Source organism: Myotis yumanensis, unplaced genomic scaffold, assembly GCF_028538775.1.
Source record: "Myotis yumanensis isolate MYYU_CA2020_CCGP unplaced genomic scaffold, mMyoYum1.0.hap1 SCAF_13, whole genome shotgun sequence".
NCBI lineage: Eukaryota > Metazoa > Chordata > Mammalia > Chiroptera > Vespertilionidae > Myotis > Myotis yumanensis.
In genome coordinates, this window is record NW_027223764.1 from 44,076,865 (window position 1) to 44,092,341 (window position 15,477).

General features: G+C 40.2%; 1 protein-coding gene across 1 annotated transcript in view; it reads right to left on the reverse strand.

Moving 5' to 3' along the window:
• Positions 1–10,200, reverse strand: part of CFAP70 (cilia and flagella associated protein 70) — a 107,573-nt gene extending 97,373 nt beyond the window's left edge. The window contains 4 exon segments of the mRNA XM_070432969.1: positions 6,582–6,768; positions 7,958–8,060; positions 9,274–9,323; positions 10,186–10,200. Coding sequence (XP_070289070.1) covers positions 6,582–6,768; positions 7,958–8,020 — 250 coding nt within the window. The 5' untranslated portion in view covers positions 8,021–8,060; positions 9,274–9,323; positions 10,186–10,200.
• Between the last annotated feature and the right edge of the window lie 5,277 nt (positions 10,201–15,477).

The window sequence follows — 15,477 nt, forward strand, 5'->3', positions numbered from 1 at the left end:
AATTCAAAAAAAAATGAAACCACAAAAGGATCACAGTAATCTTCCAGGAACTGACCCCAAATATGTAGATCCGCGTATTACCCAATAAATAATTCAAAATACAAATTTTAAGGAAACTCAATGAGTTAAAGGAAAACACAGAAAAACAATTCAAAGAAACCCAGAGAAGAAAGCATGAACAAAATGAGAAGTTTGACAAAGAGAGAGAAATCATAAAAAGAACCAAACAGCCCAGCAAGCATGGCTCAGTGGGTGAGCGTTGACCTATGAACCAGGAGGTCATGGTTTGATTCCAGGTCAAGACATATGCCCAATTGCAGGCTTGATCCCCAGTGGAGGGTGTGCAGGAGGCAGCTGATCAATGATTCTCTGTCATCATTGATGTTTCTATCTCTCTCTCCCTCTCCCTTCCTCTCTGAAATCAATATATATATCCTAACAAATTCTAGAGCTGGAGAGTACAATGAAAAATGCAATAGACAGCACCAACAGAAGAATGAATCAAACAGAAGAAAGAATCTGTGAGTTAGAAAACAGGAATGTTGAAATTATCCAGTTAGAGAAGAACAAAGATTTAAAAATGAAAAAGAGTAAAGAAAGCCTATGTAATCATGGGATACCATCAAAAGAAATAATTTGTGAAATATTGGAGTTACAGAAGAGAGTGAGAAAGGGGAAAGACAGGTTATTAAAAGAAGCAATGGTGCCCTGAACGGTTTGGCTCAGTGGATAGAGTGTCAGCCTGTGGACTCAAGGGTCCCGGGTTCGATTCCAGTCAAGGGCATGTACCTTGGTTGCGGACACATCCCCAGTGGGGAGTGTGCAGGAGGTGGCTGATGGATGTTTCTAACTCTCTATCCCTCTCCCTCTCTGTAAAAAATCAATAAAATATATTTTTTTAAAAAAAGAAGTAATGGCTGAGAACTTTCCAAATTAGGGGAACAATTTGAATATCCCAGTTCATGAACCTCACATGTCACAAAAGAAACTCAAAAAGATCTCTCCAAGATACACCACAATAAAACTGTCAAAAATCAAAGACAGAGAGGTATCTTAAAAGTAGCTAGAGAAAAGAAGCTTGTAGAATTCTCCAGTGAAACTGTCTGGTTCTGGAGAATTCTAATTATGAATTCAATTTCCTTAACAGTTATAGGCCAACTTTATTTCATATAGGATGAGTTGTGGTTAGTGTTTTTCAAGGAACTGGTCCATTTCATTGTCCAATTTATGTATGTAAAGATGTTCATATTTCCTTACTATCCTTAATGTCTGCAGCATCTATATTAATTCCATTTCATTCCCAATATTGATAATTCATCATTTGTATATTCTCTCTCTCTCTCTCTCTCTCTCTCCTCTCTGTCTCTCCCTCCCTCCCTCCCTCCTCCCTAGAGATTTGTTGAATTTGATGTTTTCAAATAACCAGCTATTTACTTCATTGATATCCCCTATTTTTCTTTTTCTATTTCATTGATTGCTGATTTTATCTTATTTTTTCTTTCTGTTTGCTTTGGGTTTCTCTTGCTCGTCTTTATCTTGATTCTTGAAATGAGAGCTTATTGGTTTTAAAATTTTCTCTTTTTTAATGTATACATTTAGTGCTATAAATTTTCTCAGCAATGCTTTAGCTATGTCTGACAAATTTTAATATGTAGTATTTTTATCTCCATTCAGTTCAATGGTATGTTTTTTAATTTCCCTTGAGACTTCCTCTTTGACACTTGGATTATTTAAAAGTGCAATTTTAGTTTTCAAGTGTTTAAAGAGTTTCCTATTATCTTTCTATTATTGATTTCTACTATGATACTATTATTGTCAGAGAACACATTTGGCATTATTTTCATCCATTTAAACTTGTTAAGTTTATGAGGCAGGATATGGTTTTGGCATATGGTGTGTGGGTTGTTTTTTTTTTTTTTTTAAATATATTTTATTGATTTTTTACAGAGAGGAAGGGAGAGGGATAGAGAGTTAGAAACATCGATGAGAGAGAAACATCAATCAGCTGCCTCCTGCACACCTCCCACTGGGGATGTGCCCGCAACCCAGGTACATGCCCTTGACCGGAATCGAACCCGGGACCCTTGAGTCCGCAGGCCGATGCTCTATCCACTGAGCCAAACCGGTTCCGGCAAGTTTTTGCAATACTGTATATTCTGCTATTGTTGGGTGTTCTGTAAGTATTGATTAGACTTTGTTGATTGATGGTGTTGTTGAGTTTTCCTATATCCTTGCTGATTTTCTGTCTAGTTATTTTATAAATTGTTGAAAGATGTTTACATCTCCAACTATAATTGTGTTGTCTATTCTGCCTTTCAGTTTTATCAGTTTTACTTCATATATTTTGCAGCTCTGTTATTTGTTGCACACCTGCTTAGAACTGCTATGTTCTTTTCGTAGATTTACCCTTTTACCATTATGTAATGAACTTCTCTGTCTCTGGTTATTTTCTTTGCTAAGTCTGCTTATCTGATGCTAGTGTAGTCACTTCGACTTTGTTTTGATTAGCGTGTGCATAAAATATCTTTTTCTATCCTTTTACTTTTTACTTGACTATATGTTTCTGTTTTGAGTTTCTTATAGACAGAATATGGTTGGGTCATTTTTTTACTCACTCTGCAATCCTGCAGAAATAACCATGTAATTATTAATGTATTAGGGTTTAAGTCTGCTGGGCTTTTTTGTTTGTCCTCTTTTTCATTTCTCTTATTTTTTCCCCTGACTTCCTGTGGGTTACTTGAATCTTTTTAAAGAATTCCATTGTGATTTATCAGTAATACTTTTGAATATATCTCTTTGTATAGATTTTTAGTTGTTGCTCTAGGTATTACACTATATCATTACTTATTACAGTCCACATTTCATCATTTCACTAGTTCAAATGAAATATAGAAAATTTACCTCCTTTTATGTGCCTTTGCCTTTTATAGCTTCATGAAATGCTTTCTCAATATACATTTGGAACCACATCAGATAGTCTTATACTTACTTCCAACTGTTGAACACCATTTAGAAAATTCAAGAAGGAAAGCTTGCTTTATTTGTCCAATTTTTTGTTACCATACTCCGTCTTCTTTCCTGGTGTCCCTAGTGCTTTCTTTTACATTTCCTTTATGTTTAGAGAATGTCTTACAGCCATTCTCTTAGGCTAGGTCTGCTAGTGACATATTACAGCATTAGTTTTCTTTCATCTGAGAAAGTCTAGGTTTCTCCTTCATATCTTTTCTCTGGGCATTGGTTTCTGGGTGGACAGTTCTTTTCATTTATCAACTTAGAAATATTATGCCATTTTCTTTGGTCCTCCATGGTTTCTGATGAGAAATTGATGACTTTTTTTATGGTTTTTAAAATTGATTTTTAGAGAGAGGAAGGGAGAGGAATAGAGAGATAGAAGAGAGAAACATCATTGATTGGCTTCCTCCTGCATGTCCCCTGTTGGGGATCAAGCATGCAACCCGGGACGGGGAATTGAACCAGTGATCTCTTGGTTCCTGGGTCAACATTCAACGGCTGAACCATGCTGACCAGGTGAAATTGATGCCATTTTATTTGTTTATTTATTTATTTATTTAAATTGATGCCATTTTTATTGTTTTCTTCTGCTCTTAGATTTTTTTCTATATCTTTAATTTTCATATTTCTTGGTATGAATTTCTTTGAGTATAACCTATTGAGAGTTAGCTCGGCTTCTTGAATCTAGAGTTATATCTCTTGTCAAATTTGGGGAGTTTGCAGGCTTTACTTTTAGCTCCACCCTCTTTCACTTCTCCTCTCAGACTCCAATGGTACTTTTAAAATATTTGGTCATGGTCCCACAGACCTATGAGGCTTCATTCATTTTTTTTTTTAGTCTATTTCCTCTAAATTACTCAGATTAGGTAATTTCTATGGTTCTATATTTCAGTTCACTGATTCTTTCCTCTGTCCTTCCATTCTGCTGTTGAGCCCATTCACTGAGCTTTTCATAGTGGTTATTACATTTTTCAGTTCTAAAATTTCTACTAGGTTTTTTTTTAATCTTCTAATTTTTTCAAAGACTTCCTATTTCTCTTCTGAGTATTTCTATCTTTTTCATTTGTTTCCAGCATGTTTTGCAATTGCTCATTGAAGCATTTTTTTTATCATGGCTTCTCTAAAAACTTTGTCTAATAACTCTAACACACCTCTCACTTTAGTATTAATGTACTTGACTGTCTTTTTAAATTCACTTTGATGTCTTCCAGTTCTTGATATGATGAGTGATTTTTCAAGCGAAACCTGGACTTTTAGTATTATATTTTGAAACTGTGGATCTTACTTAAACCGTCCCTTTTAGCTGGGTTTTGTACAGCACTCCAACTGAGGAACAGGAGGGGCACTGCCTCATTATTGCCAGGTGGAGACAGAAGTATAGGTTCCCCACTCAGCCTCCATACCTGAGTGGGAGAGCTCCTCTTTACTGCTGAGGGGGAATGGGAGTTCTGGTTTCTTGCTGTTCTCCACTGATACCACAGTGGTGTAGACTCATTACCACTAGTATATATATGTAGTGTTCAGTGAAAGTCTTGACCGACACTATGTCTCCTATGACACCATCCTGGTGGGGAATAGAGGAGCACCTTGTTACTACCAGATTGGGGCAGAAGTCTAGATTCTCCATGTGCTCTCCACTAAAACCACATGGTGGAAGAGGGAGCTCATTGCCAGAGGGCATAAAAGTCCTAGCTCCCTACTGGATCTTTTCTGACACCACCTAGCTAGGGTATTGGGGCACCTACTTTTCAGCTTTATGAGAGTGTAAGTCTAGGTTCCCCACTTAGATTGGAGGTGGGTGGGACCACAGTTTCTTTCTGTGACATTTGGCTGGAGTGGAGCAGTTGCTGTCTAAAAGTTTTCTGTCTTTCTAGACTGCTCCTTTCCTGGTCTTTTGGTTAGAGACAGCAGATTTCTGTTGGACTTTTTGGTTTGCACCATTAGGGTTTCCAGGTTGCTGGCTTCTTCAGCCTCAAATCTGGGACATATAAGCAAAAAGAAAACCCAAGGACCTCCCCACTGTGTAATTTCTCGGGTCTCAAATTTCCTTCTCTCCACCTTTCAGTCTCTCCTGTTTGTTTTATATATAATGTCTAAGATTTGTAGCTTCACTTAGTGAGAGGAATAGGAAAAACTATGTCTATTTCATCTTCTTGGAGATACAATTTCTGTTTTAAATCCTTTTGATTTCTAATGACTGCATTTAAGATTATACAGTAGTCCCCCTTATCCATGGTTTCATGTTCTATGGTTTCAGTGACCCAAGGTCAACCATAGTCTGAAAATATTAAATGAAAATTCCCAGAAACAAACAATGAGTTTTCAATGTCATAGCATTCTGAATAGCACAATGAAATCTCGTGCCATCCCACTCTGTCCCACTCAAGATGGGAACCACCCCTTTGTCCAGCATGTCCACATTGTGTTGCCACCTGCCCAATAGGCACTTATTAGCCACCTCCATAACATACCAACTACATCAGAGTATCACAGTACTTGCTTAAGAAACCATTATTTCACATAACTTTTATTACAGTATATTGTTACAATTGCTCCATTTTAATATTAGTTATTGCTGTTAATCTCTTTCTGTGACAATTTATAAAGTGTATCGTAAGTATGTATGCATAGAGAAAAGCATAGTATATATAGTGTTCAGTACTATCTGAGGTTTCAGGTACCACTGGGGGTCTTGGATAAGCACAGACTACTGTATCTCAGTAAGCACTACGTCAGTTATATCCCACAAGTTTTGATATTTGCTATTTACTATTGATTCTAAATGTTTTACAGTTTTTATTATTTTTTTTAAATTGTTCCTATGAATTATTCATAAGTGTGTCTTCATTTTTCCTAATGGATTCTTTTTTTATCTTTTTGTTATTGATTTCTAATGTTGTTGATGGTTGTATTCTGATCAGAACACGTGGTCTGTATGCTACTGATAATACTGTGTAGTTAGAGATTGTAGCAGTATGAATAAGGAAACCATCCATCCACTTACTCAGTCATTCATTCAACAAACACTTTTTAGTTCTTTTTTGTTCCAGATATTTCTAGGCAGTAGAAATTCTGAAATAAATAAGATCCAGGCCAGATTTCAAAAACTGCCTCCTCTAGCAAGGGAGGCAAGTTAACAACAGTATGGTGAGTATACAGAAGTATGGCGAGTATACAGAAGTATAGATAGGGTTGCCAAGTAAAATACAAGATGCCCATTAAAATTTTTGAATTTCAGATAAACAATGAATAATTTTTTTAGTATAAGTATGTCCCAATTTTGTTTTTTTGTTTTATTTTAAATCTGGCAACCCTAAAGACAAGAATACAAAAGAAAAGCTCCTAACTCAGCTTAGGAGATAAGGGCTGCAAAGTTTAGTCATATAGCAATAGGTCTTTGATATAAACTCGCTAAAACTAGTAGGTCAGAACCAGAGCAGGTAGCTCTCAAAGTATACCATGTTAAAAAGGTAAGGTGTCCATCTGTCCCAACAACAGCTACTATACACCTCAGAATCTCCTCATAACATACTCATATAATTAACATTTTTACAGCCACAAAGACTTACAGAACACAGGCTTGTGGGCGAGGTCATCTAAAGTGATTCCTCCTTCAGGATTGAACTCAAAACTGCTAGTGAAGTTGTATTTTGCAGTTCCTTCTGAAGAAACAGTAATTTTTGCAGAGTCTCCCAGAACTGCCTGATTAAATTCTGCACGAATAAAGGTAACTGGGGTATCTCCTTTAGAACCTTTCTGTTGACAGAAACATACTCCTTTACAATTATACTCAAACAGAGAATTTTTCTACACATCTGGCAACCCATTTTTACTTGTACTAAATAGCATTTTCCATGTTCCCATATCAAGCTATATTACAAATACAAAAGAAGTAGGTAGGAAGTCATTAAACAAATCTAGCTGTAGTATTTAAATGCCAACATTGTATTTAAATGCCATTATGTTGAAGTTTTAAAAAAATAACACTCATTATGTTTATAAAATTATATTGTAGAACATGTGGAAAAGTGAGAAAAGCACATAAAAAATAAATTACCTGTAATCTCTAATATGCAAGCACCATTAACATTTTCAAATATTTTTCTAATGTTTTGTTGTGAATACGTATGTGTATTTCCCTGTGTGTGTGTATATATGCACACATATTTATGTATACCTTTTAAAACAATGTAGAGGACATATATTACATCCTGCTTGGAAAGAGCGTTTTTACTTAATTCTGAATGAATATTTTGCCATTTCATTAGTATTATAATTTTTAGTAGTTATATCATATTGTAGTTTTATTACTTAAATTCATCAAAAGAAATTAATCATAAAGGAAACTCTGGAAGACTTCAGATCCTTTTCAGGAAAAGGGAATGAATTGCTGTCTAGGAAAACAAAAACGACTTCTTATTTTACCTGTTAAATTTAATTTTCAAATTGCCAGGCATTTTATACACACAGTAACCTGAACTGCTGATTCTGGACTATCCATGAGCAACAACGAGAAGGAAGGGCCATTGCTATGTAAAGCCAGTAGATTTGGTGGTACAGGATGATGCAAAACTCCATTCCTTCCCGTTGTGCTCCCAACACAGCTTCCCCAACCCACAGATTTTTGACAGAGAGATCTGAGCTAGAAGACAAGTATACTTTCAAGAAGTATGAATAAACTAGGGATTTCTCAGATTTCCAAAAATAACTTTACCGCCCTAACCGGTTTGGCTCAGTGGACAGAGAGTCGGCCTGCGGACTGAAGGGTCCCAGGTTCGATTCTGACCAAGGGCATGTACCTTGGTTGCGGGCACATCCCCAGTAGGAGGTGTGCAGGAGGCAGCTGATCAATGTTTCTCTCTCATCGGTGTTTCTAACTCTCTATCCCTCTCCCTTCCTCTCTGTGAAAAGTCAATAACATATATTTGAAGAAAAATAACTTTACCAGTTCATATCCACCTATCACAGTGATCTGCACAGGCTTTCCTGCTGATGCGATCTGCTCCATATCAGCACTTGAACAAAGTCCCTCAGGTCTTCTTTGGTCCCTGCAAACATAATGAATGAACCTGTCCCCTCATGTCCCGACGCTGCATAAGTACTCACATTACTCATAACCAACACCAGGGGAGAACTTAGGGAACTGCAATAGTCCAGCACTGTTTTGTGGCCTTTCCAACCTTTGCTGCTAGACAGGCAGGGCTTTAGGAAGCTGGTCACAAGGATGATTCCACTAATTAGTGCCAAAAAGATCCTAATACGTGTAACTTACCCATTAAGCACAAATTATCACAAGACAGAGAGGGTGCCAAAACCGGTTTGGCTCAGTGGATAGAGCGTCGGCGTGCGGACTGAAAGGTCCCAGGTTCGATTCCGGTCAAGGGCATGTACCTGGGTTGCGGGCACATCCCCAGTAGGAGATGTGCAGGAGGCAGCTGATCGATGTTTCTCTCTCATTGATGTTTCTAACTCTATCTCTCTCCCTTCCTCTCTGTAAAAAAATCAATAAAATATATTTAAAATAAAATAAAAAAGACAAAGAGGGTAGAATGCCACCTCCCCAACTCCCATTCCCCAAATCCTCCATAGTGCTCTTTGGTAGCTTTTATTTTAATGTGCAAAACTACACTCGAAGATTATTTAATCTCTCATATGTAGATAGATAGATAGATAGATAGATAGATAGATAGAGATAGATCGATAGATAGATAGATATGGAAAAAAGCAGACACATCGAATGGTTAGTCCACTGGAAAAAGTCCTGACATATGTCTTATTTAGTCAAAGATGTTTTCTAATTATTTTACAACACCGAGGACACCATTTCAAAAATAAATTGGATATCTGTGTGTTTTTTAAGGTCATGTTTTCTGACTCAACTCAAAGTAGAACTTAATGCAATTCAAACGTTTACTTAGGATATACTATGCTAATTGTGTCTAGTACTGGTAGTACAAAATAATGAGATACCTTCCTGCTGCCCCAGACTTTAAAATTATTCTGCCTCTTCACAGCTCCGCCTTCATTTTCCCATTCACCTAAAAGTCTCATGTCACTTGTTCAACACCATGTCTCCAGGCCTAAGTGGCCCTGACAACCTAGCACGGTTTACATTTGAAATGACCTTTTGCATTCGTTTTCTTCTTTCCTTTTCAAGAGCACCACATGAATTAGGTCTTTACTAGCCTGACCCTGGACAAACGCCTAATTTCTCTGAGCCGCAGTTTCACCTTCTGTAAAATGGATAATAAAATTTCTGACCTGTTCCACCTTTGTCGTGAATAGCCACTGTAATAGTAAACGTGTTTAACCTATGAAGCAAAGCACAAATGGCATTATTAATATTCACCGCTTTTCTGAACGCTCAGTTACCCCCTTAAGGACAAGTAGTCGCCCTAGCTGGTGTTGCTCAGTGGACAGAGCCTCCGCCTGGGGACCGAGGGGTGTCCCGGTTGGATTCCCGTCAAGGGCATGTACCTCGGGTGTAGGCTCAATCCCTGGCCCTGGTCAGGGCGTGTGGGGGAGGCAACCAATCGCTGTGTCTCTCTCACAACAAGTTTCTCTCTCTGTATCTCCCCCTCCTTCGCCTTCTCTGGAAAAAAATCAATGGAAAAATATCCTTGGGTGAGGATTAACAAAAAATAAAAATAAAAAACAAGTAATCTGTCATTCATATTCACAGCCTCTCAGGGCCTGGCACCACGCCTGTTCTGCAAGAGGCATTAGCGGCATACTGTCGAGTAATGAATGCAAGAAATAGGGCTCATTGCAAGTTATGGTCAGGGCCGTCAGGCGGGGACTCCTAGCGCCCACACCCGGGCGCATCCCTTGTCATCTGCTCAGAAGAAGGCGCAGGAGAAGCGCCCCTTAGGAACCAGTTAGAATCTAACTGTCAGATGAAGGAGCCGAAGGGAGGAGTGTGGTCTGCGGTGGGGCGCCGTCTGCGCAAAGCCCCGGGGTCTCTGTCCCGCTTTGGGTGGGAGGCTGGGCTTGGCGGGGCGTCGCTTCAGCGGGGTCGGTGGCGTTTGGGTGCGTTTGGGGGGGTGCAGCCGCGCAGGGATGCGCTTCAGCTCAGCCACTGCTGAGAGCGGAGACTGCGGTAACGGGGTGTGGCCGCAGGGCGGGGTGGGGAGCCCGGGAAGAAGGGGTTTTCTGAGGAGACAGCTGTCTTACCTGCGACAGCCACGGCTGTGTTTTCGCAACTATAGCAACCAATTACCTCTCGCGAGAACTTAGTTTCTGCAGTTACCAGAAGTTTTCCCCCAAGACTCGCGGTAACGTTTGGGGGCAGAACCGGCCCGGTGGGAATGTGAGTTTCTGCGCCTGCGCGCCGGAACGCGTGCTGATTGGCCCCCGCAGTCCTGTCTCCGCGGCGGCACTTTCCCTCGGCAGAAGGGAGGGTTCGGTGCAAGGTTTTCCGCCTTTTAATTTTGCTTTCTCAGCCCTTGTCTTTCACTACCCCCACGTAAATAGAAGGGGTGGAAAAGGAAATTTATGTGAAGATAAAACCTTTATTAAAAGTTTGTGAAAACAGGTCATTTAAATCTTTCTCCGTGAAAAACTCAGATAAGACAGTATTTTAAAAGCGAGCCTGACTCTCAAGAGTGCAAAACGCTGCTTCTAGTGCTTAGTATTTACACAATACACAGCCTTGAAGTACATGATGTTAGGAAAGATTTCAAGACAGTTCAAGTGTAACATTAGAGTTTAAATAGCAAAACACAATAGCAAACACCTGGGAAGAACCCACGTGCCCATCAGCAGAAGAGTGGATGAAGAAACACATATATTCACAAAATAGCATCTTACACAGCAGTCACAGCACGGAGGAACCTTAGCAGGATACAGTCATTAAAATGTTGCAATCTTGCCCTAACTGGTTTGGCTCAGTGGATAGAGCGTCGGCCTGCGGACTGAGGGGTCCTGGGTTCGATTCCAGTCAAGGGCATGTACCTGGGTTGCGGGCACATCCCCGGTAGGGAGTGTGCAGGAGGCAGCTGATCGATGTTTTTCTCTCATCGATGTTTCTAACTCTCTATCCCTCTCCCTTCCTCTCTGTAAAAAAATCAATAAAATATATATATATATTTTAAATATATATATGTATTTTTTTAAACATCGATCAGCTGCCTCCTGCACATCTCCTACCGGGGATGTGCCCGCAACCCAGGTACATGCCCTTGACCGGAATCGAACCTGGGACCCTTCAGTCCGCAGACCGACGCTCTATCCACTGAGCCAAACCGGTTTCGGCAAAAATATATTTTTTTAAAAAGTTGCAATCTTAACAGCCAGCTGGAAGGGGCTCCACAGGCCAAAGCTGAGCATCAGAATAAGCAGTGATAAGAACGAGTGACAATCCATTAAGTAAAATAAGAATACACAAGTTCACATTGATCTAAAGACATGGAAAGGACAGCTCTAACCATAGGATGCCACTCAATAATGAAGAGGAAATGGTGGAAATAGAGAATTGCCATTTGGCACCCAATATAAAGGTGTTAATGATTCAGGCAGAAATCTTCAATGGTTGATGGGTGGAGGTTTGATGAGGGATAGGATCGTAGCATGATTTTTGAAATACTAATCAATCACAAAGGGGAAAACTAGATAGTTGAAGAAACCAACATGATCAGGTTATCAAGGTTAACATTACCAATGTCGGGAGGAGCCTGATGAGACCCACATAGAAAAGTCAGAGCATCATTTTTAGGTTTTCCTGCCATGAAGGACCCAAATGTATAGGCCATCCTATAGAGCAGTGATGGCGAACCTTTTGAGCTCGGCGTGTCAGCATTTTGAAAAACCCTAATTTAACTCTGGTGCCGTGTCACATATAGAAATGTTTTGATATTTGCAACCATAGTAAGACAAAGATTTATATTTTTGATATTTATTTTATATATTTAAATGCCATTTAACAAAGAAAAATCAACCAAAAAAATGAGTTCGCGTGTCACCTCTGACATGCGTGTCATAGGTTCGCCATCACTGCTATAGAAAGTAAGGCCTGTACTCTTTAACACTGTCAAGGATATGAAAGACTTGGAACTGCTCCAGACTAAAGGAGTCTCAAAATACATGACAACTAAATGCAATATATATTCTCCTAGAGCTTTTTGGATGAGAAATGAAAAGGGACATTGCTGAGACGGTGGGGGAAATATGAATGGGCTTCGTGGATTGGATGGTAGGGTTGTGCCAATACTGATTTCCTGATGTGGAAGGTCATTGACTGTCATGTAGGAGAGTGACCCTGTTTGGGGGGAAATACACATGGGAGTGATTAGGAGTGACAGGACACCATGTCTGCTGTGGGCTCTGTTAACCCTCCAAAGGTCCAGAGAAAGGCTAACAACAAGAGTTATGCACACGTACACACATACAAAGTGAGCAATGAACCGGTAAAATGTTAACTACTTCAAAACCTGGGTGAATAGGGACATGGGAGTTCTTTACACTGTTTTGGGCACTTTTCTATACATTTGAAATTACTTTAAAACAAAATTTTAAACTATACATACCACTCTGTGATAAGTGAATTCTAAAATTAATATGGAGATGCAAGAGACCCAGAATAGCCAACACAATCTTGAAAAAGAACATAGTTGGAAAATACACACTTCCCAATTTCTAACTTATTATAAAGCTCCTGTTATCAAGTAATCTAGTACAGAAATCAAGGTCTAAGGATAAAAATATAAATGGAATCAAACTGAGAGTTCAGAAATAAACCTTTATATTTATGGTTGATTTTTGGCATAATAGTGTCAAGACAATTCAATGGGGAAAGAATAGTCTTTTCAATAATGCTGGGACAACTGGATATAGAAATGCAAAAGAAAGAAGATAACACCTACCTCATACCACATATAAATATTAACTAAAATGTCAACGACTTCAATATAAGAACCAAAACTATAAAAGTTTTGAAAAAAACATAAGGGTAAATCATCCTGAGCTTACATTAGGCAATGGTTTCTTAGACATAACCCCCAAAATACAAGTAACAAAAAAAAGAGAGAAATTGTACTTCATCAAAACTTTAAAGCTCTGTGTATCAAAGGACACAATCGAGAAAGTTAAGACAACCACAGAATGGGAGAAAATATTTGTAAATCTAAATTGTGTGTGCACGTGTGTATATGTATACAGGGTGGGGCAAAAGTAGATTTACCGTTGTGAATACATTAAAGTTTATTTTTGTATTATTTATTAATTATTGTACTATTTTCCAAATGAAAACTTTTACTTTTGCCCAACCTGTATATAATTTTTAATATTTTTAAAATCGATTTCAGAGAGGAAGGAAGAGGGAGAAAGGGATCGAAACATCAATGAGAATCATTGATCTGCGGCCTCCTGCATGCCCCCTACTGGGGATCAAGCCTGAAACCTGGGCATGTGTTCTGACTGGGAATCAAACTGGTAACCTCCTGGTGCCTGGGTCAGTGCTCAACCACTGAGCCACACAGGCCAGGCATATATGATTTTTTGTATGTTATGTTGCATCATAAAAAAGCATTCTAGATAGGAGATCCCCTCTCTGGGAAGCCAGTTCTTACAGATGGCAAAGGGCCCAGCCAGGAGCAGGTCTTTGATATGCAAACTAGCCAATCCAGAGCTATACCTCCAGGGTCTGGCTCTGCACCCCAGGAAGCTATCATTTCTCTGCCTAATCACCCCAGGGCCAGTTACCAGGCAATTGGAGGCCACCCACATTTATTCAAACTAGCCAACCCTAATCTGCTTGCCTCGCCCTCCCTCGCCTTTCCCTCAGACCCCCCAATAAAGGCCATTCCTAAGTACCCCCCCAGGCTCCTGACCACCCTGGCATCTTTCCCATGTGACCCTGTGTGTGCAGTGCCTCCTGTCTCTAGGACATTTGAGTATAATAAATTGCTTTTCTGAGCCTCTATTGTGTTTCCTTTTGTGGCTGCACCTGTCAGTGAACCAAAATTAATTTTAGACTGTAATAAAGAAAAGCATTTATGTGAGCAAAAGGAGTTGCCGCGTGGAGACAGATTCAAGTAACAACCTAAATTGTGCTCCACCAAGACAAAGGGGTGGCCACCTTTTATAGCAAAAGTTCCCGCCCAGGTTCTGAATTAGGTCAGTTTTTTGCACATGAGGTATCCAAATTGTACAGTTCTGATTGGAGGGCAGGTCTCGGTCCGTTGGTAGAAAAATGAAACCAGGGTTTCCCTGCAGTGGTTGATGCAAGCAGGTCATAGTGTGGGAAGCCAAGAGTTCAGTCTGAGGTTCTTCCTGGTATACAGAGCAGGGAGACGCCCCTGACAAAGAACCCTTACCAGTGGTTCTCAACCTTCTGGCCCTTTAATACAGTTCCTCATGTTGTGACCCAACCATAAAATTATTTTCGTTGCTACTTCATAACTGTAATGTTGCTACTGTTATGAATCATAATGTAAATATCTGATATGCAGGATGGTCTTAGGCAACCCCTGTGAAAGGGTCGTTCGACTGCGAAAGGGGTCGCGACCCACAGGTTGAGAACCGCTGCATTAGACTCTTACTATGCATAAAATTTGGGCCTTCAGTTTAAATCAGGTTAGTAAAAAGCTAGGAAAATTCCCTGGCAAGTGGAATGAGGAAACTGAGACAGTTAAACATCCGAGCAATTAACAACCAGCTAATAAATCACAAGACCCCATCCACCCTAACCAAGTGTTAGTGGAAAGGGACCAGGACCAAGGCAGGCCTGCCCTGGCACAATCTGTGATGTGTGGGTTCTTGACTTCACGCAGGGAGGATTTCATGAAATGAGTCCAGGTAGTTTTGAGAGTACGTTTATTAAAGCTGGGGGCAGTGAAACAAAGCAAGGGCTTGAGATGGAGGAGGCAAGATCTTAGCAACAGGAGTGAGCCTAGGTAGAGCTGCCTTGGCCCTTCGGAACCATGAGGAAGAGCCAGGCCTAGGCAAGGCTGCCTCAGCCCTTGAGAAAGGAAATCACAGAGGCAGAAGGGACCCATGCTGGGCGGCATGGACTCAGGAAACAAGTTAGAGGCAAAAGGGGGGACCTTGGAGACAGGTTCAGGGAGTTAGCCCGAGATGAGTTGTCGCTGCTCACTGCTCCCCCAGGCTGCAAGTCTCCTGGGAACCTTTGGAGCTTAAGAAAAAGAAAGCAAAGATACATGCCTGAGGAAAGAGGGCGGGGATGAAGGCACAGGCCTGCTCAAGGGAGAGAGTGTGCTGGGTCCTTTGATATGCTGATTCATCAAAATGGTCATTCTCTGGTCAGTTTCACCTTCAAAGAATGTCAACAGTTCTTGCAGGTTTGGCTCAGTGGATTGAGCATGGGCACTCAAACTGAAGGGCCCCAGGTTCGATTTCAGTCAAGGGCATATACCTCAGTTGCAGGCTCAATCCCTGGCCCTGGTTGGGGCACATGTGGGAGGCAACCAATTGATGTTTCTGTCTCCCTCCCTCCCTTCCACTCTCTCT